Source organism: Primulina tabacum, chromosome 14 (genome assembly GCF_025594145.1).
Source record: "Primulina tabacum isolate GXHZ01 chromosome 14, ASM2559414v2, whole genome shotgun sequence".
Classification (NCBI taxonomy): Eukaryota; Viridiplantae; Streptophyta; class Magnoliopsida; order Lamiales; family Gesneriaceae; genus Primulina; species Primulina tabacum.
In genome coordinates, this window is record NC_134563.1 from 36,274,394 (window position 1) to 36,296,547 (window position 22,154).

At 36.6% G+C, this 22,154-nt stretch overlaps 4 protein-coding genes and 1 pseudogene across 5 annotated transcripts; 3 read left to right on the forward strand and 2 right to left on the reverse strand.

Moving 5' to 3' along the window:
- The first annotated feature begins 11 nt into the window (after positions 1-11).
- Positions 12-3,995, forward strand: LOC142524184 (high mobility group B protein 9). Its single transcript, XM_075628008.1, is given in 6 exon segments — positions 12-1,241; positions 1,358-1,436; positions 1,557-1,719; positions 3,443-3,696; positions 3,698-3,811; positions 3,900-3,995. Coding segments are annotated over 6 exon segments (861 nt in total). The 5' UTR covers positions 12-1,086.
- Positions 3,996-4,179: 184 nt separating this feature from the next.
- Positions 4,180-5,457, reverse strand: LOC142524185 (putative ribosome biogenesis protein RLP24; annotated as a pseudogene).
- Positions 5,458-5,749: 292 nt separating this feature from the next.
- LOC142524110 (uncharacterized) lies at positions 5,750-7,760 on the forward strand. Its single transcript, XM_075627868.1, has 4 exons — positions 5,750-5,991; positions 6,088-6,185; positions 6,381-6,638; positions 7,393-7,760. Exons 1-4 carry the CDS (start codon positions 5,880-5,882, stop codon positions 7,558-7,560), a joined length of 636 nt encoding a protein of 211 aa, XP_075483983.1. The 5' UTR covers positions 5,750-5,879; the 3' UTR covers positions 7,561-7,760.
- Positions 7,761-8,882: 1,122 nt separating this feature from the next.
- Positions 8,883-9,628, forward strand: LOC142524111 (plastocyanin-like). The gene has a single exon (XM_075627869.1). The coding sequence runs from the start codon at positions 9,024-9,026 to the stop codon at positions 9,525-9,527; it is 504 nt and encodes a 167-aa protein (XP_075483984.1). The 5' UTR covers positions 8,883-9,023; the 3' UTR covers positions 9,528-9,628.
- Positions 9,629-9,770: 142 nt separating this feature from the next.
- On the reverse strand, positions 9,771-15,219 carry LOC142524109 (uncharacterized). 2 transcript variants are annotated; one of them, XM_075627867.1, is made up of 14 exons: positions 14,838-15,219; positions 12,828-12,939; positions 12,620-12,732; positions 12,144-12,266; positions 11,717-11,910; positions 11,528-11,579; positions 11,321-11,407; positions 11,157-11,237; positions 11,037-11,069; positions 10,890-10,943; positions 10,772-10,813; positions 10,590-10,668; positions 10,234-10,304; positions 9,771-10,135 (listed from the first exon to the last, which is right to left on the reverse strand). In XM_075627867.1, the coding sequence occupies exons 1-14, from the start codon at positions 15,099-15,101 to the stop codon at positions 10,040-10,042; spliced, it is 1,401 nt and encodes a 466-aa protein (XP_075483982.1). In that variant the 5' UTR covers positions 15,102-15,219; the 3' UTR covers positions 9,771-10,039. The 2 variants fall into 2 exon arrangements, with proteins under 2 accessions (XP_075483982.1, XP_075483981.1); XM_075627866.1 differs by having other exon boundaries at positions 11,504-11,579.
- Between the last annotated feature and the right edge of the window lie 6,935 nt (positions 15,220-22,154).

Here is a 22,154-nt window from a genome sequence, read left to right on the forward strand (position 1 = left end):
ATATTGGGATTGAAATTAAATAAGTCAAATAAAAGTGAAATTATGTCTCTAAGTTATGCTTAGGTGAGTTTTTACGTCATAAAAAAATCTTATCCTATCATATATGTGCCTCTTCTTCTTCCTCCGATCACTTCTCTGTCACACATATGTCTAGATCAATTTGAAACATGTATGATTTGTTGGTAAATTAACATTATTAATAATAGATATATCATTGAAATAACATTAAAATATTTTTAAAAAAATTGGCGGGACGTCTCACCCTATCCCGGCCCGCCCCAACCCAGGACACAAACGAACCATTAAAATATTAACTCAATCCACTTATTTTTTACGGCGAGCGGGCTGATCCGAGAAGTCTTAAACGGCTCTAGTACTATAACTGAACACGTCAGTATCATGTAAGTGTCACATCGTTGTCCTATCAAGAAATAATTAAAATTGAAGGAAAAAAGAAAGAAATGAGACTAAAACTGAAACTTAACAGGAGGAAAAAAAATGCAAATTTTCCTTATATTTACGTGCATAAAATAAAAAAGGGAAATATTAGGTGATTTTGGCAGCGTGAAACACATTGACCAAATTCCATTAATGGAACGAGTTTGAGCTTGCACAGACTGTGTCCATTCGAAGTCCGACCTAATGAGTGAAATTTAATTTTGCCATTACTTTTATGAATCTTGTATGAGCTGTACATGAACGAGCCTCATTGGTTTGGGTTTGGACCAAAAGGATCAATTTTTAATATAATACGAGCTTAAATCGGACCTGAATCCATTTCAGATAACTGAATCGGCTCACCTACGAAGAGCTCTTCACCTATGTGCAAACTAATGTCTGTAAGCTAATACATTGAGATTTGAAGTGAGTTAATTTCGGTTGGTAAGAAAAAGCCAAAGTTATCATTAATCCTACAATAAATACCAATTTTGTCACCTCTCGCCTCACTTTAAGCTCTCTCTCCCTCTACATTTACTCATCTTTGCCCGCCAACAACCCTTTTTTTTAATCATATTACGGTAATATTGTTTTGTATTTTCTTCTATATTCTCCGGCGATTATTCCTCCGCCGCCTTGCGCCGGTGAATGATGTCTCCGGAAACAGAAATTATTAGCTGCAACGGAGTGCAGGGAAAGCCTTATCCTGTTGCTTTAGCCTCCCATGAAGATGTTGTCAAGGATCATATACTGTTCTTCAACACTCTTCGAAGCTTCCACAACTCTCTGGGCTCCAAATTTATGTACGTTCATTTTCTCTAGTACCAAGAAATCTTATTCAGAACACGATTTGATGAATTGGAAGAGTGAAAATCTGCATGTAAGTATAATTAATATCTATAAATGTTTTTGGTGGAAGGGTTCCTGTGATTGGAGGGAAGGGGCTGAATCTGCATGTACTATATGTGGAGGTCACTAAAAGAGGCGGCTTCGATAAGGTCTGATTACTTATAAACATTTCATGATAATACAAACTATATATGTAAGAAACATATCTGTTTTATCATATTTTTTTCTAGTTGTTCCTTAAAATTTTTAATGATTTCCCCCGGAAAAAGGTGGTGACGGAGAAAAAATGGAGAGAAATTAGTTCAGTTTTTGATTTTTCGGCGACGGCCACAAGCGCTTCATATGCGTTAAGGAAACATTATTTCACTCTCCTCCATCCTTACGAGCTGGTTTACTTCTTCAGGCTTCAAGGTTCAATTCTTGCTCAAACAGGTATATATCAAATCGCTATTTTTTTTTCAAGTTTTTTATTACTTTTTTTCAGTGACGCCGGCAGTGTCGGAGCCAGGAATCTGACGCTACCCATGCTAGAATTTTAAACTCTAACTTCTTATAATATTTTAAATTCATCTACCCGAGTTAATATCAAATTTATCCAAAATTATACAAAAATTTACACATAATTTTTTTTTAAAAAAAATGCACCACCCGGGCTAAAGCCCGAGTACAAGAGGCTGTAGCTCTGCCTCTGGACTAATGCGTGATATAATATTAATATATATTTTAGACCCAAAAGGCGCATGAAATCGTAAACAATTTTGAGAGGTGAAATAAATTTTTAAGAATCATATGTAATTAATTTTGAAATATCGATGTTTGTTTGAATTGCATGCGTATATGTATTTGAAAGAATAATTTTGTCCTTGAAAAGAATGAAAATGAATAGGATATTGCCTCCGGAGGGAAATTTTGGACCTATACAAGAGTAGGGATCATTAATTGAAAAGCTAAGTTGCTGATAATAAATTACATAGGAACCACACATCTTTTAATTTCTCTGCCACAAACGTTAATGTTTCATATTCTGTGGGTACTGATAAATAAAGATGTAATCGAATCGAGTCGAGCCCGAACTCTTGAATGTTTGAGTTTGGTTTGTTTATAATCGAGCCGAGCTCGAGCTTTATTTAACAAATATATTCATGGCTCACGAGCTTATTCAAGTTTTTATCGAACCTAAACGAGCTCAATAAATATAAATTGTACATTTAAATATTAATTAAAAGATAAATTATACATTTAGAAAAAATATAATATTCTTATTAAAATTTGTCAATTTATTATAATAAATAAATTTAATAGATTTTTCTATATACTTCATAATTAGTGTATTAAATCAATAAATTAAATATAGAAAATTATTATTTTTAATCTAAGATATTACTTATGAATTTATTAACGAACATGTTCACGAGCTAAAGAGCCGAATATTGTAGAGCTTGAACTTGGTTCGTTTATCTTAACGATCATCATTAAACGAGCTCAAACGAGCTTTTATCGAATCGAACTTCGAATAGCTCACGTACAATATGATTCATTTACATCCCTACTGGTAAAATTGGCTATTCACATTTTTTTTTCCTTTTTTTAATTTGTAATTAATTTATATAATATATATGGTTTTGTAAGTCTTAAATCTAATATGATGTCCGTATTTTGATGTGGATATAGCTCATGATTGTCCATCCCAATATAATTTCTTCTATTTAAACAATTAAATAGTAATTGGATATCATTTTATTTATTTTCACCTTGCTCAAGTTATCAATTATCCGGACTCTAATTGCGTAGTTACGTTGTGCACTTAAAATTAAAATTCACTTATAATTTCTTTGGTTTCTGTTAATGCACAACATAAACTTGAAAAGATACGTAAGTTTCATGCAATTTAAATAATTTTCTTCATGAAAATAAAGCTTGAATTAGTTTGTAGAAAACTCTTCTACGATTTATTATTTTTTGGTTTTAATTTGGTGGATGGGTTTCTTGGAAAAATGCTTTATTATATCACGTTTTTTTTAGCAAATTTCAAAGGCTGGTTCTTTGGTTCCAAACAAGAAAATAAAAATTATTGTAGGATCTCCAGGCCTCCTCTTAGATTTAAACTGGCCTAATGAAAACGCGGGTCTTGTGTAACTTATCATTCTTTCAACAGCCTGTGCCTCTTTCCAAGCTATTGGAACAATTGATGGAAAATTCGATTGTGGCTACCTGGTTTCGATCCAAGTAGGGGATGAGACACTAAATGGTGTGCTCTATCATCCAAGCTGTCCTCTTGGTAATTCTATGTTGACTCCTCGACCCTGCAACGCTATCATACCCTATACCCCGCAGCTACACCAGACAGGTCAGAGGAGGAGGAGAAGAAGAGATCCGGGCCGTCCAAAACCCAACAGGAGTGGCTACAACTTTTTTTTTTGCAGAGAGGCATTCACATCTGAAGTCACTATACCCAAACAGAGAGAGGGAGTTCACAAAGATGATAGGGCAGTCATGGAACCACCTCTCCTCTGAAGAAAGGATGGTATAACTATATGGCTATCTATATAACTTGGCATCAGATGCACTTCATACTTTAATTCACGTGCATCACATGTATATTTTTAACACAGATCTACCAAAGCTATGGAGTACAGGACAAAGAAAGGTATCAGAGAGAGATGAAAGAGTATAGGGAGAGACTGAAGATAGAGCAAGCCCATTATTGAACTCAAGCGTTATAACTGTGTTCTAAAAGTCAAAAAGCCTTGGCCTCAAAACCGAGCAGCCTAATGCATTTCTTGTCAGAGAAAAGCTTAACCTTCAATGTAGCATGCTTAGTTTTCTTCTTCTCGGTTAACAATTGTTTTTAACCCACCCTATTAATGACATGATAATTCTTTAATGCAAAAGAACCAAATACCCATCATAAATGATGGAATTCTAGGAGTTTAATGGAAAATTTAATTTCATTACACTCATAAAAGAGGAAATCCGAAAAGTAAAAAGATAACAAGCCATCATAATTCATTTATTCCTCCATGTGATGATTGTCCTCGGTTTGCTGTTGAGAAACTTGGACCTTGATCTTTGGTAATGTGAGCGAGGGATCTTGCAGGAGAACAGCAGGAGCTTTGAGCATGTGAATGCTCTGTTCCAGTTCCTTTGCTGCCTCTGTATGTAACTGGGCCTTCTTTCCCTTCATTCTGTCCAATATTGTAGTACAGGTCAATATCCATTAAATATAAATTGACATAAAGCAATAATATTCAACGGTTGGAAATAATCAGCAAGAAGAACCTCTTGGCGTGGTGCCTTGCTTCCCTATCAACTCTGATTTTATCGATTTTCTTGATGGTCTTCAGAGTATTCTCGGTTACATTCCTATCATATCTCTCAGGCCTATTGCGTTTCCTCTCAAATTCAAATGTTGAATCCTTATAAGCTCAAACATTAATGCCAACGAGGCATATCAGCTTGTTGCAGTTGAATTATCGAGTAAAAGAGATTCATAAAAAAAGATATGAATGATGACAATATTTCTTACCTGAGTCATGTCCTTGCATGCGGCCGTCTGTAAGCCTTGGTCCATTTTACTTGACGAGGGTTCCTCTTCATCTTGAAGTTTTTGTGGCATTTAGAACGAGAAAACCTAAATATCTGCATAGCCAAATAGTGGGCTATTTATGGATTCAAATTGCACTAAACAGAAAACAAGCACTCGACAGGCCAATAACCAAGTTTTGAGAAGAAGCACTTGATCACTTTTCATATACATCTGAGACACAAAAGTTGACTGAATTAACATCATCCCAGAGTTCAATTAGTGGAACAAAATCCCCAACTGCTCAGTCAATACAAGATTGACAAACATCAGCTTAGCTGCATATGGTAGCCTACTCAACAACATAAAACAATGTGATAACAGCTATGCCCTTCTCATCAACCTAAAGCATTGCAATAACATCCATGTCAAATTTATAATCAAATTTTCCTGTCAAGCTCAAGCACTTTATATTTTAGAAATCTACATGTTCACAGACAGGTGAAGACAATTAGTCTCCTGCCAATCAATCCATTCCGGTAAAAAATTTATTGCAGGGATGAATAAAGCTTCACATAAGCGAAGCTTTGAAATAAAATTTCAACCGACCCAGTTGTACTCAAGTGACAAAAACACCAAATTAAAGATTAAGTTTTTAACAGATACCATCTTCCTTAAGTCACCACAACTTTAAAGCAAGTTTAACTAGTGTATAAATCCACGCATTACGTGCATTTTTACGTGTCTCTATTATCTACAATTTTAATCACACACACACACACACACACACACACACACACAAGCGTAAATAAGTAGACAAGAATCTTAATGGGCTTTACATTCAATTGAAGAGCAACAAAGGATCCAAAAGTAGGCTCAAGAGATGGGCTTTATATGGCTCTTCAATGGAGGCCCAATTACTGTCCAAAATAGTCGCTAACTCAATAGCTACCTCACAAACAAGGAAGAATATCTCCTCCTCACAGTATTCCTTTCAATTTTCGCCACCATTTTCTGTGGTTCGCCGCCATAACTAATTTCTCTCTGCTGAATTAGAAAATTCCTTGATATGGAAACGATAACCTCAACCACAGGCGCCGTTTCTCTGCCGATTTTTTCCCCAAGTAAATCGAAGGATCTTTCTACCCGGCGTCTCCTCCGTTTTTCCTCCTTCCCCAGAAGTCACCTCTCTCTCTCTCTCTTCCCTTATTTTTTGTCTCTTTTTTTGTTATTCAGCTGTCTGAGCCCTTTTGATTTTTTTGTTTGTTTTCTTGCAGATTGTAACGATGGTAAGAATAACTGCGAACCCGATCCCGAATCCGATTGTGCTGATTCTGCTCTCGTCCCCGTTCTTAGAAATCGAACGTTCTCCAAGGTACGTGCGTTTTGATTTTTCTCTCGAAGAATGTTATGATTTGCTTCATTTCTCCCCTTCCAGCTCCCTCAATTTTTTTTATTGAACTTGAACTTTGATTCAAGGAAATTACTGTTGTTAAATAGCTAATAAACTTCCTTTTTTGCTGAATTCGATTTTTGGGTGTGATTTATTTGGTTTTGAGTGTATCTGTAGGATGCCGCAATGGGGTTGGTTTTAAGTGCTGCGAGCGTGCGAGGTTGGACTACTGGCTCGGGCATGGAGGGACCACCAGTACCAGTCGGGTTGGATTCTGATTCGGATATGGAACGAGTGTCTACTTTCCCGTGGTCGCTCTTCACAAAATCCCCCCGGCGTCGGATGCGCGTGGCCTTCACTTGCAATGTTTGTGGTCAGCGTACTACTCGGGCCATTAATCCACATGCTTACACTGATGGCACCGTCTTTGTACAGGTACCCATTTATTTTAAGTTCATGTTTAATTTTTATAAAAATGTTAATTCTCGCGCATGTGCTAATATATCAAGATTATTATTTCGAGGGTAATATTGGACATTATCCTAGATTTATTTTACCGATTAATTGAATATTGAGTGAATCTGTTTAGCAATCAGTATGTTAAACTAGTGAGAGGACGAGAAACTATTAAAACTTCGTGACCAGAGGCGACCTCATGCAATAATTTGACCGCGATGATCTAGTGTACTTGAGGGCCGTTGAGGAAGTTTCAAGATTCGTTTTTTGAAGGTAGACCCGGCTCATCTCTATGCAATGTTGTAACCATTATTGTAAGCTTACAGTGTGTGCACCTAGCTTTGAGCCTCAGTTCTTCCATTATGCGCCTCGAAACAAATCAAAAAGCTCGTACATCGAGTTAGTGTGCTTTTTAAGTGTGCCTTAAATGTGGGGTTTGTAATACTAAGTAAATTGTAAGGTTTTATGGTTATTTATTCTCCTAATAGGTTGAGAAGTATTTAGTTTATTGTCATTTGATAGTTTATAGTTTATACAGATCATATCATCTGGGGAACCTCACTGGGTACATGCTTCGAGTTATATCTATGCATTATGATGTCCATGAGCTTAAGTGCATATTGCACTCTTTAATAAGTAGCTTGCATATTATAGAACAAGACATTTAGCTTGGATCGCTAGAGTATTATATCTTAGAACAGTCATTTAATGGAATTCTTTTGTATTTTGGCAGTGTTGTGGGTGCAACATATTTCATAAACTGGTGGATAATTTGAATCTCTTCCATGACATGAAATGCTATGTTAATTCGAGCTTCAATCCGAACCAAGAGAATGCTATTGGGTTCAAGTATTTTGAAATGGATGAGGACAACAATGATGATATATTTCCACTCATATGAAAGTTGGCTTATGCTATGCAAAGCATATTAGGTATTTGTTTTACCTGTTAAATGTACCTTTAATTGTCTTATAGGGAACTGTGTATTATTGTGTAAATAGAGATGTGACAGTTAATTATGGTTGAATGTGTAGTGTTAACGCGAACTTGTATAGGTGTTTATTTAAGCAGTTGCATACACTAAGATGGCTTATTTAAGTATTTTTGGGTTAACAAACCACCCTGATATAACAAGCAGGCCTTTTACTTGAATTGGTTTGGGACTTGGGTTAAGGAATTCTGTGAAAGAATTGAATAGAACGGTGCGTTGAATCTATGTTCATTCTTTACATTTCCAATTGAAGAAGCTCGAGAATTTGAAATAGGGGAAGCTGTTTGCGGGGAGGATTGGTTTATCATATATATTTGGCTTTTGCTTTGCACGGTAGGTTGTGTTTGGATCGAATGATTTAGATTTAAAGAAGTCATTTGAGGGGATGATTTTGAACGATTAAATATTGAGACGAATTTGAAACCCAAATTCAAAAAATAACTATTTGAAATTCATGTCAAATGGATTTGTTTAATCGAACCAATGAATTTGAAATCTTTAGCTTCAAATCTATCAAAAATTTAATCTTAGTCATCTCATCTCATCTTGCAACTACATAATAGATATACCTTTAGTTTTGTTTATTTTGGGGTGTTATCAAGTTGAATTGAGGAGCTTGAGCTACAAAAGAACAGTACTAGAGATCAAGCTTCCGCTCGAGTGAGTAGGCATTTTGAGTTCAAGCTTGACTTTGAGCAATTCCCAGAGTTGTGCGAACGCTGGTATAAAAAAGTGAGTTCGAGCTTGACTAGTAATTTTAGAGTTACTTACCCTAATATTAAATGCATATCCCTCTCAGATTTAAATTACTCCATTCAAATGCAATTTTAGTATTTATTCCGTTAAACTTATGTACAGAGAAAAAAAAACGTAAAATTACAGAGAGAGCAGTTAGAAAAACAACGCGACAGTTTCAAGATATTATTTAGTACTTTATTTATATCCATTACTCCGGTACCAAAATTCTGCCCACAATAACTACTATATCTTCTTATTTTTATGATCATGTTCTTTTTCTTACAAATAAACAAAGACGGATATTGTATGGTGTTTGTCTGCTGCAAAAGTAATAGAGTCCGATGTCAATTTTGGAAGAGTATTTTGTTGTGGAAGAAAAGTGGCCTCAAATTTCGACTTCATTTCTCTTTATTTCTTCCACATTTCCTACCTCACATTCCAAATATCCAACCCCACATCACAGGATAACTCCTACCACTTAATCCAACCTTCTATCCACCAATTCTTTGCTCCAAAATACCTTCCTACTATCACGAACAGCACTTGGTATTTAAAATCAACCCTTTCCTCGGATAAATTAAATCCCATAATTGATTCTGATCAATACCATTTTCACGTCTCTCGGGTACTAAAGAATGGCAACCGTTCCATCTACTGCTATTACAATTCCATCTTGTACTGGCCTCAAGGCCAGTTTCTCACCGTTGAAAGCCACCGCCATCAAAGTCTACGCCACCCCCGTTGCCTCGAGGCTTGCCGTGAAAGCCTCATTTAAAGAGTTCGGAGTGGGCGTTGCTGCCACGGTAGCCAGTGCAATCTTGGCCAGTAATGCCTTGGCCATCGAGATTAAGCTTGGTGGTGATGATGGCTCACTAGCTTTTGTCCCTGGAAACTTTGTAGTGGCATCAGGGGAGAAAATTACCTTCTTTAACAATGCTGGATTCCCACACAACGTGCTTTTCGATGAAGATGAGGTCCCGTCCGGAGTCGATGTATCGAAAATTTCGATGGCTGAGGAGAATCTTCTCAACGCTAAGGGAGAGGTTTATGAAGTGACTTTGGTAGAGAAAGGGACTTACAGCTTCTATTGTGCTCCTCACCAAGGAGCTGGAATGACTGGGAAAGTCACCGTTAAATAGGTTGTTTTTGTGTGATCTACTGTGTTTCTGAATGCTAAGAATCTTATTTTTGTATCACTATATCGATAGTATATAAATGAATGTAAGTCAGATTTTTTCTAGATTTGTTGGCTTTTTTGTAATGAATCATTTTCAAGATTTGTTTAATTTGTGCGGGGGCATGATTGACAGAAGAAATAAAAAAATAGTGTTCCGAAAGACGATGAGTCCAGGTTTTTAGTGCTGTATAAACCACGCAGATAATCTACCACTCCTGTGCTTTCAAGATTCATTAGGACGGGAAAGAAAAAACCTATACGATAATTTACATGTTTCCAACCAACAAAAGAACTGCCTAAACCAAATTATATTCGACACGCTATCATTTTCTCCTCTTTGATTTCTTCTATATTTGTAAATTTTTAGCTTTTGAAGTTCAGATTCTATAAACGTCCTTCATTTATGCATCTACGCATTAAAAGATCGATGAAGCGAAAGATTTAGACTGTATTCTGAGCAACTGAGTATTAGTTTTAAACGAAGGGCTCTGCAAGGTTGGAAGTATCAATGCTGCAATATGTGGTAGCCGGAGGCGGCCTGATCATGGTACTTTGAATGAAGGCTATCATCTGCACAAATCAAGCATTCATTATGATCAAACCTTCCCCCTACTAAACTATGATCTTTTTAAATATGGCTTTTATTTTCAATCCTGTAAGTCACTCACAGCAGCAAAGCCAGAGCACATGATACTGAATCCAGGGAAGTGGAATGGTGCATTATCTGATAGAAACAAAGCTGAAATAGAAAAACAAGGAATTCTTGGGATAAGATTAAGTTCGTTAATTTATGATTGAGCACCAAGTATATACCACTGTAGTAAGAACAGAATGCAGTTTGAAATTCGTTTTAGGGGGTGAAGAAATAAAAGTTGTAATAGATTTTTTATATAGACATACCAATTTGTTTTTTCCAATTCTTGTTTCCTATGCACTGCTTGGTAAAAGCTCAAATAAATGATTGCCATTGTTGCTAATATACATCTAACTATCCCATATGAAAAAACCAAATGGTTCGGCTTACCTGCTAAAGGGCTGAAAGCAATTGGGGAGACGATGCTAGCAAAGGAACCTATGCCTGTTATGCACCCTTGAGCCTTCCCCTGAAAACAACAAAGCAACCAAATACAAAATCTCATGGCTTTTTTCTGAAAAAAACTCAAATCTAAAATGGATTAAGCCAACAGCGAGGCCTCTGTCATTTACCTGTTCATTTGGACCAGTTTGTTTAGATGCAATGCTCCTTAACTGCACATGAATCGACAATATGAGAAAACATATCATGCTTAAACCTGAACATCGATTCAAGAAATAAGGAACCTACGCAAGGCAGGGCAAAAGTAGCCATAACAGAGATCAAAGCTGCAACGTATGGAACCTGAAAATTCAAATTTTTGAAAAATTATCTATCAAATTTCAATTATGGAAAAATCTCTTTCACAATTTCTGAGAAACAGGTCAAGAAACGTACCCAAGGTGCCCATGCTATGCTGTAAAGTATCATCTGCAATGAACAAATCAAACCAGTTTAATCAGCTAGTCAAGTATCAGTCAATTTTTTGTAATGTTTAGCTCAAAGATTTTTACTTACATGAACACAGCTGAAAAAGAGACCTATAGAAAGCATCTTTTCTTCCCCCATGAATGGAGTTAGAAATGGCATGATGATCAGCTGAAAAGTTTACAAACAAATGACAGTCACGAAAAGTTTATAATAAAATCATGTGAATGCAAGGTAAACCGCTTTACAGCTACCTGTGATATTGCTCCCGCTATTCCAGTAATTATCATTAGATCTGCAAATTGGTTTTTGTTGAAGTGAAACTGAGCCTTCAAGTAGTACTACATAGAGGTTGAGTAGGGAAAAAAAAACAGATAATTATAGAAGCTTTTCTTCATAAAATCTAATATTCAAGATCGCTGAAACATGCAACAAACCATCAAAGAAGCACAGAGACCGACTTCTGCAACATTGATGAAGAACGCAACCACTGCTGCTTTTGAAAATGTGGGGCTGCGGAAATGATGAATGCTTATCAGAGAAAAACTTGAGTTTTAGAGCGATTACAAATAAAATTCAATTTTTTTGACTGCCCTGTTCGACACTTATCCTTGCATGTGGTTGAATGATAATGAAGGAATATTTCTTACCTTCTCCTTAGCAAGCAAATAGTATCATCAAGCAAAGGCAGGTTCTTGAAAAGTTTGGATTGTTTAGCAGGAGCTTTTTGTAGAAGACAATCAGTCTCTGTGCTCGTTTTTGCACCAATATCATTGTTCCCGAATGACTCGCGAAGAAATAATCTCATGTACACCAATGCTATCACTGACATTGCAGCAGCAACCTATACACACACAATTTTACAATAACTCACCTAACCAATACCAGTTCTTTCTTCTCGTGTTTAAAGATTTTGTCTTCATATTAGTTAGATACGTAGATGCCACACAACTTTAGAAAAAACTAGTTTTGCTCATTACCAAAACCATCTTAAATGTAGCATTATAAATATCATTTCATGTAGCAACAAGCCTGATTTTCTTCTATCCATAGATTCATATACGAAAAGATGAATACTTGAAACGTAGCAGAAGTGGAAAGGAATCGAGCCGATAAATTCCCAAAGACGAAAGAAGAAGATGCAAAGCCTGATATGATCCCAAACTCCGAAGCTCGTTTGCTCTCTGGAACATTATCTGCCTGCAACCAACTCCACACACACAATTATTTTTAGAAAAATAATAAATTTCCTGATATGATTCTAGTTATATATGAATCAGTTAGCTCTATAACGTGTATTTCACAAGCAGGAAATCTTCTGTAATATTTTCTGCAACAATCTATGGACAACCCATTAAATCTGATACAAGTCATACATAACTAGAAATGTTACGAGAATGATAAACGAGAACAGGTCAAATGGTTTTTTTTTAAAAAATCTAAAATTTAATTTTTAAAATTTTAAATTACAAGACCAAATTAATGTACTAGTTGTTTCTTGCGTCCGTGTATTGTATATTCTCAATAATGCTGGAAATGGAGAAGTGACGTACCACATATGCAAGAGCAAGAAAATGGACACTTCCTTCTGTTGCCATGGCTATCACAGTTTTTAGCAAATAATAACCGTAAAAATAATATTTCGTCCTTCTGTAAGCCAATATCACTGTCAAAAATAAAATCATGTTATTAATGTAGTGTGTGTGTATATATATATATATATATATAACACGAAGAAGAAGAGTTGAGAAGTGAAGATACCTAGAGGAAAAATGGAGAGAGCCATAGGGAGTGTGAGCATGACCTTTCTTCCATAAGTATCGGAAAGATTCCCCACCAACGGCATCACCACAAGCGATCCCAACCCAATAATCTGCACCCATTTTATATAATTTTCAAGGAGATGGGTACGTATTTTCAGACGGCAACAAGCTAGACTATATTTTTAATATAAATATTTTGTTTAATATTCTCCCTTGAGTTGTCCCAATTCAAATTTCGAAACATTGAATTGCCTTTCTTTTTTACCCAAAAAAATAAAATAAATAGAAGTTTATTAAAAATTTCTTTATAATAAATGACGCAGTGGTAAAATTGTTATAATTATTCATAAGTATTATGCACGAGGTAATTTTGATCACGTAGATTTTGATAAAGTATTATAGCATGGGCAACAAAGCATCCTATGTTCTGCCATATTTTAACAAAATCCATCAATCTATGTCCTTTCTACGTGATTAAATATTGACAAAAACTTGTGTGAAACTGTATCACGAGTCGTATTTTGTGAGACATATCTCTTATTTAGATCATCCATGAAAAAATATTACTTTTTATGCTAATAGTATTACTTTTTATTGTGAATATCGGTAAGGCTGACCCTTCTTACAAATAAAAAATCGTGATATCATCTCACGAGAGATTTACTCTTAAATATTTTCTGTATATTCTAATTGGTAACATACATTCCATAATTAATTCGGATATACAAAAATAATTAACGTGGGCTTCCTATCGGGTCTTTTTCTTTTTATTGTAATTTTCTTTTACTTTTTCAAAACATAGGAAGGAATAAAAAAAATTAAAAATTGTGACATAAATTTGAGTTATTATTATTATTATTATTATTTTGTGAGTTGGGAAGTGAAACCCGATTCCCAAGCAATGTTTCTTTATGTTGTAGTATTTCTTGATTTCGTGGGTCCACCTCAAGAATTAATTCTTTTTCTTGAAAGAAGTAAACAACCATTGAAATAATTTAAAGAAGCTTTATTAGCATGTTAATTATTCTCTGAATATCGACACATTTTTTTCCTTTTCTGGGTGGATTTTTATCGAACATATAGCGGAACAACCTGTATATATTTAATTAAATTAAATTTAAAATAGAAAAAAGAGAGGCGATTTTCGATTTCTTTGCACCCGTAAATCGGTAAATGTCATAATAACTAGGAATAATAGATGCTAAAATTGAAATGCGTGTGCTGTGAATATTCTTAACAATATCACTTGGATAGCATCATTACCAACCAACAGATTTATCAGTTGTCTTTTTCTTTAGACAAAAATTTATGTGAGACGGTCTTACGGGTCGTATTTTGTGAGACATATATCTTATTTGAGTTATCCATGAAAAAGTATTACTTTTTATGCTAAAAGTATTACTTTTTATGCTAAAAGTATTACTTTTTATTGTGAATATCGGTAGAGTTGACCCGTCTCACAGATAAAGATTCGTGAGACCGTCTCACAAGAAACCTACTCTTTTTTTTATACGTACACTATTAATTAATTAAAGTTAAAATCCGTAATTAATTGTGGTACTTTGATAACTTTCATGTTAAAATTTTTAAACAAAACTACTGAATTCTCTATCTTTTATGATTACATGCATCAGATGACAATAGCAAACTTTGGATAGAAAATAATGGTTTTGATTTAATAAATTTTAGGCCATCGCCATATAAATGAAGGCAATATATATATATATTGAAATAGTAGTTCACATAAATCCAAAAATTAAATCTTGTTAGAATTCCATTTTCCAGAAATTCGAGTTTTTGAGAAGTATATTTCTACACATGATTATAATTTATATCCCAGTTCCGACATGGCTAAAATAAAGTATTTGGAATCCTAGTTTTTTAAGAGTTATATGTAATAGTTAGATTTCGATATCAACCAATTAAGAAAAAATCACACATTTATGTTCTCAGGCGTTCACCCTCAAGGATTAGTAATATATCTTAAAACAAACATTTAAGAGCGTACCGCTTGTTGAGCTCCTGTGAGATAAATGGCCAAGGAACATTTATCTTTTCCAGGGCAAACCGCTGCCATCGTTACGTCGGTGATGGCTGGAACCACCATGAAATTGGCGAAGCAGTAGAGAAACACTGTCATGAAAAGGTGGCTCAGCCTCTCCTCTAGACAACTTCTCCATATCTGTATATGTCTCTTGGGGTTGGGGGTGTGTGTTTGTGTACCTCTTTTACAGTATCCAGTCAGTGATGTTTTAATTAAAGTGAATTGCATGTGTAGGATTTCATTTTTTTTTCCTAATGAAAGGAAAAGTAAATAATAGATTAGAAGCTTCAAAAAGATTTCAGTAAAGAAAGTTGAAGAATCAGCCCCCAAAGAAAATTAAAGTTGATTATTTTTGCTTTACTTGGGAGTTGGGAGTTCGTAAATATACATATACATATACATATACAGACACACACACACACATATATACATATAAATATATATACATATAAATATATATATATTTATAGAAATACCGGGGGCGGGGGGGTGACCCAAGTCAAAGAGTAACGAAAGTGCAACGTTGAAAGGATGCGTAGCTTGTAAGTTCATGCAAAAGCAAGGCATAGAAATAAAGGAAATAAGCTTGTTTAATTAAAGAGCTTAATTTAGGTGCAATCGTATATCAATTATTTACGCGTTATTGTGTGCAAGGTTAAGCAAGATGTCACTTACGGGTCACACTCGCCTCTAGGGACTGACTCTACGTGCGAGCAAGGGAAAAAGGTCATCCGAATCTCGATTTCTCAAATAAAGTGTTTTTCAACGTAAATAATTTTCATGAATACTTTTATTTTATTTTATTTTTTATTTTCGTATTTTTTTATAACATTTGATATCCAGGAAGGACTCGTGATACCCTAGAAGATAGGCTCGGCCCACTCTCGATAGTCCGTATAAATTCAAGCCCAATATCCAGATAATTTCAGGAGGTCATCTAAGGGTTATGATTGATCAGATGGTCATCTCATTCAATCGGATCTGTCAGATCATCTAGGGACCTACCCATGACTCCATTCATCCAGATTCGTTGGGAGGTCATCAGGAAGCTTACATCAGCCAACCTCCCATTCAATAATCTTGTCGATCAGCAAGACTTGGCCGATCTTCCGAGCCGAGCTCCCAGCAGGGACTTGGCCTACCTCCTAGAATATATTATCTCAACAATTGAGAAGGTCTCGGTCGACCTCCCGAGCCGAGCTGATAGGCTCATAATCGTTTGCATTTTTATTATCATATCTCTCATTGTTACTGTGGCGCCCCAAACCTCGCCACGTAATCATACAACATGTGACGTCATATGCATAAAAAATTTCTTTTCGACGACGTAATAATATAATGCATATACGACAAAATAGTGCAATCACCACACTATCTACGTCAATGTAGCAGAAACAGTACAATAAATACATACACAACAACTCAAATAAGACAATAAGCTATACTGTCTCTATCTACTATCAACTACAGGACTGTTTGACTAGACACACCTAGTCCTTCACCACTATCCTGTCTCACTGCATAGTCCTGTAACCTGTCCAACAGAAACAGCCCCCAAAGGGTGAGCATATACAACAATCATCATCGTAATACATAACAGTTATATTAACAACAACATAAGATATAACTGAAATGATAACAGAAATACCCCCTTTGCCGTTTCTGGACAATCAACCATCAACAACCTCAACAACATCACACTGCAACAATAACATCGACGATATGTCGCACCCTAACTCCGGCGACAGCAATATCGTCGAACGAACAACAACATCGACGATACGTCGCACCCCAACACCGGCGACAGCAATATCGTCGAACGAATAACATCAACGATACGTCGCACCCCAACACCGGCGACAGCAATATCGTCGAACGAATAACATCAACGATACGTCGCACCCCAACACCGGCGACAGCAATATCGTTGAACGAACAACATCAACGTGACAACATCAACGAGACGTCTCCCAACAACGATAACCAACAACATCAACAATAATAAACAACAAATATAATACCAAATCACCCAAATACAGTGATTTATCGTCGTTCAACACAATAGTATTCATCAATACTAAACAATAACAACATATGCTCGTACGTCAACACGTACCTGATAATCGAGTAAATATACAATCTGGCTATTTCTTTGATCCTGAGGCTTGTGATGTATCTAAATAATTCAACAATAATTATCAGATCATTGTCACCATATCAACACAGTTATAACAGCCTCAATATATAACATCAAATAGCTCAACAACAATTAATTCAACAAAATATAAAACTCGATTATAAATTCGTATTGTTCAACAATTTAATATTCTGGTGTATTTAATTCACAATATTACCATCAAATACACCATAATTAATTTAACATCAAATAGCCCAACAACAATTAATTCAACAAAATATAAAACTCGATTATAAATTTGTATTGTTCAACAATTTAATATTCTGGTGTATTTAATTCACAATATTACCATCAAATACACCATAATTAATTTAACATCAAATAATAGGCTATTTTACAACATCCGTCAAATTACGAAAACTTTATATCAACGTGTAGCCTATACTTCGTAGACTCCGAATATATAATCAGAATTAATAACAACTGACAAACAACTCTCCAATCTCAATTCAACGATTAAAAATCCTTAATTAAAACAAATTAGGAATAATTCAAAATAACACCACTATAATCTTCTCTACTTCGTTAAAATCATACACTACTCAACAATATTCAATTTCAGTATGATTTAACAATTTATCAGATTTATTCCAGAAATCGACGAATTTCAAACATCACCAAAACTATAAAATTTATACCTCAAATCGAAGACCTCGTGTCAACGATCTCAGAACTGAAGTCGGTTCGGTCGATTGGATAAACCGATAAGTCCAACGATCGAAAAGAAAATCTGAAAACTCTTTTCTCTCACCTCTCGTTTCCTCTCTGTTAATTCTTCTGGCCAAAGTGAATGAAACTCACGTGAATGTGAGTTTCAAATTTATCCTCGTTTCTTTTTTTAATAAATATTATATTATATTATATTAATAAAATAATATAATATAATATTTAAAATTTTAACACCGGTATATCTTTTGGACCAGTTAAACGACCAAATTTTCCAAAACTCAAAACATGCAACTTCTATATCTTTCGGTGTTCTACGTTCTATCCAAATTTCAAATCATTTGGACTTCATATGACCAAGATATCACATATTTCTTTCGTTAAAAATCATTAATTATTTAGTAATATCACAGTTACTAAATTCATAACTTGTGATATTTACTTCAGGCATTACATTTCTATCCCCCTTAAATGAATTTCGACCCCGAAATTAATCAACAACAGTAATAACATGCATAAATAAAGACACGTCATACCATCAGAATAAGTAGGGGTAGAGCTCTCTCATATGCCGCTCTGTCTCCCAAGTGGCCTCTTCGACTCCTCTATGTTCCCACTGAATCCTTCACCATCGGTATAAGCTTACTACGAAGCTTCCGTTCAGATCGATCCAAAATACAAACTGGTCTCTCAACATAAGACACATCAGGATCTAACTGAACTTCAGAAATATCCAATACATGTGAAGGATCCGGCTCATACTTCCGCAACATCGATACATGAAACACATCATGAATATCAGATAAAGATGGAGGAAGAGCCGATCGGTAAGCCAAAGTGCCTATCCGCTTCAATATCTCATACGGGCCAACATATCTCGGTGCTAACTTTCCTTTTATACCAAATCGTACTGTGCCACGAAAAGGAGAAACTTTCAAAGATACTCGATTGCCCTGCTGAAACTCTAAGGGTCTTCGCCTTTTATTTGCATAGGCGGCCTGTCTATCTTGAGCTGCTTTCAATCGCTGCTGTATCAACTTTACTTTCTGTTCCATCTCAAAAATCATATCAGGACCTGTGACTGCAGCTCGATCAACATCATCCCAGTATAATGGAGATCTACAATGTCTCCCATACAATGCCTCAAATGGAGCCATCTGAATACTACTCTGATAACTATTGTTATACGCAAACTCTACCAATGGAATAGATGACTGCCAACCAAATTTAAAATCCATAACATAAGCACGCAACATATCCTCCAGCGTCTGAATAGTACGCTCAGTCTGACCATCTGTCTGGGGATGATAAGACGTACTCAATCTCAACTCTGTCCCCATCGCAGTCTGCAATCCTTCCCAAAAATGAGAAGTAAATCGAGGATCTCTATCAGAAATAATAGACACTGGAATCCCATGCAACCGTACAATCTCTCGTATATACAACTGTGACATCGTCAAGTACGTACTACTCATGCTATAGGGTATAAAATGTGCAACTTTCGTCAATCGATCAACAATCACCCAAATAGCATCAATAGTTCCAGTGCTTCTTGGCAAATGAGTCACAAAATCCATCGATATGTGCTCCCATTTCCAAGTCGGAACTTCTAAACTCCTCAATTCACCTCCCGGCCTTCTCCTCTCAGCTTTGATCTGTTGACAATTAAGACATCGACGTACAAAATCAATCACATCACGTTTCATTCCCTTCCACCAAAACTGAGAGCGTAGATCCTTATACATCTTCTTGCCACCAGGGTGGATAGAATATCGTCTACAATGTGCACGTCGCAACAGGCCCTGGCGCAACTCAGATATATCAGGAACTACCCATCTATCATTCATCCTCAAACTGCCATCATCGGCCACTCTAAAACGAGTATCTTGTTTCTGAGAAACTAACTCCCTCCATCGCTGAACTCTCTCGTCTGCCATCTGTGCATCACGAATACAACCATATATATCAGGTTCAGCTAATAAGGTAGATACCTGGATAGGAGTCGTCGAGATATCAAAATCATATCCCAAGGAACAACAAGACATCATCATAGCTGATAAACGACTCACATCCTCTGCAGTACAACTCACTTTACGGCTCAATGCATCAGCTGTAAGATTGGCTCGACCAGGATGATATTCAATCTCACAATCATAATCCTTCAGCAAATCTAAACATCGTCTCTGTCTCATATTCAACTATGTCTGGGTAAACAAAAATCTCAAGCTCTTATGATCAGTAAAAATCGTAAACGAGGTACCATATAAATAGTGTCGCCATATCTTCAAGGCAAAGATAATGGCTGCCAACTCCAAGTCATGCACATGGTACCTTGTTTCGTGTGGTTTCAGCTGTCTCGAGGCATATGCCACAACATGTCGATCCTGCATCAAAACACATCCCAAACCATGTAATGATGCATCAGTATAAACAACAAACCTCTCATTTTCTGTAGGAATTGATAACACCGGTGCAGTCGTCAGTCGGTGCTTCAACTCCTGAAAACTCCTCTCACATGCTTCAGACCACTGAAATCGCACACCTTTCTGAGTCAACTGTGTCAAAGGCCTAGCAATCTTTGAAAATCCCTCGATAAATCGACGATAATAACCTGCTAAACCCAAGAAACTACGAATCTCAGGTACAGATGTAGGTGCAGACCACTGTAACACGGCTTAGACCTTCGTTGGATCAACAGAAATCCCATCTCTCGATATAACATGACCCAAGAAGACCACTCGATCCAACCAAAACTCACACTTACTGAGTTTGGCATACAACTGTCTATCTCGCAACACCTGTAACACTGAACGCAAGTGCCCTGCATGCTCAGCCTCACTCCTGGAATATATCAATATATCATCAATAAACACAATAACAAATCGATCGAGATAAGGCTGAAATACCCTATTCATCAAACTCATGAACACAGCTGGAGCATTCGTCAACCCAAACGGCATAACTAAAAACTCGTAATGCCCATATCTGGTCCTGAATGCTGTCTTCTGAATATCCTCCTCTCTAACTCGTATCTGATGATATCCTGACCTCAAATCAATCTTCGAATATACTGAGGTTCCCTGTAACTGATCAAACAAATCATCAATACGAGGCAGGGGATATTTATTCTTAATTGTTACCTTATTCAGCTGTCGATAGTCGATACAAAGCCGCATAGTTCCATCTTTCTTTCTCACAAATAAGACTGGTGCACCCCAAGGCGATACATTAGGGCGAATGTATCCTTTGTTCAGCAAGTCCTGCAACTAGGTTTTCAACTCTCTCAACTCTGCTGGTGCCATTCTGTAAGGAGTACGAGAAATAGGGGAAGTATCTGGCATCAACTCGATCCCAAACTCCACCTCACGGACTGGTGGGAAGCCTGGAATCTCATCAGGAAATACATCGGCAAACTCAGCAACTATAGGTATCTCCTCTATTCCCACCTCCTTCTTCTTTTCTGTCACATCTACAGCATAAATAAGATAACCCTCATGCCCATGCTCCAATAACCGAGACATCCGGATGGCAGATACCAACGGAACACGGGGACGAGAACCCTTCCCATAAAATGTCCAACGCTCTTTTCTCATCTGTATAAAAATATACCACACGCTGATAACAATCAACCGTCGCACAATATCTCCTCAGCACATTAATTCCCACAATGCAATCAAAATCAGTCATCTCTAGAATAATCATATCAGATCTCAGCTCATAGCCCTCATAAAAAATAATACCATCTGATATCATAGATACAACTGATATATCAACTCCAGAAGGTGTCGAAACAGAAAGAGGCATAGACAATGGGGACGAGCGCATATGATGCTCAACCACAAACCTCTTCGATATAAAAGTATGCGAGGCACCAGTATCAACAAGAATATAAGCAGGATAAGAACATAAATAACACTTACCCGCTATCATCTCCTCTCGTGCCTCCTCTGCCTGCTCTCGTGTCAAAGCATACACATGTGCCTGAGGCGGACTAGCTCCCTGCATACGTGGCTGTCCTCCAGAAGGTCATGGTGTAACCTGCTGAGGCTGTCATCCTCTTCTCTCTGAGGATCTACCTCTAGCACTCTTAGGCTCTCGCTGTCCCTCACGACTAGGACACTGTCTCGCCAGATGACCAACACCGCCACACTCAAAACAGGTGATCTCGGTCTGTGTACACTCTCTGATCAGATGAGGTCCCCCACAACGATAACATCTCACTGCTCTGGACTCTTCTCTCTGCCCCTGAACAGACTGAGAACTGCCCCCACGACTCTCAACACGTCGTGAATCAAATCGACGCTTCCCAGATGATGCCGAAGAAGAAGATGAACCCTTCTGATATTTAAAAGATTGTCCCTGTGGTCGCAATGACTCCCTAGTCGGCTCTGATAATCGTCCCTGAGCCCCATACTCCT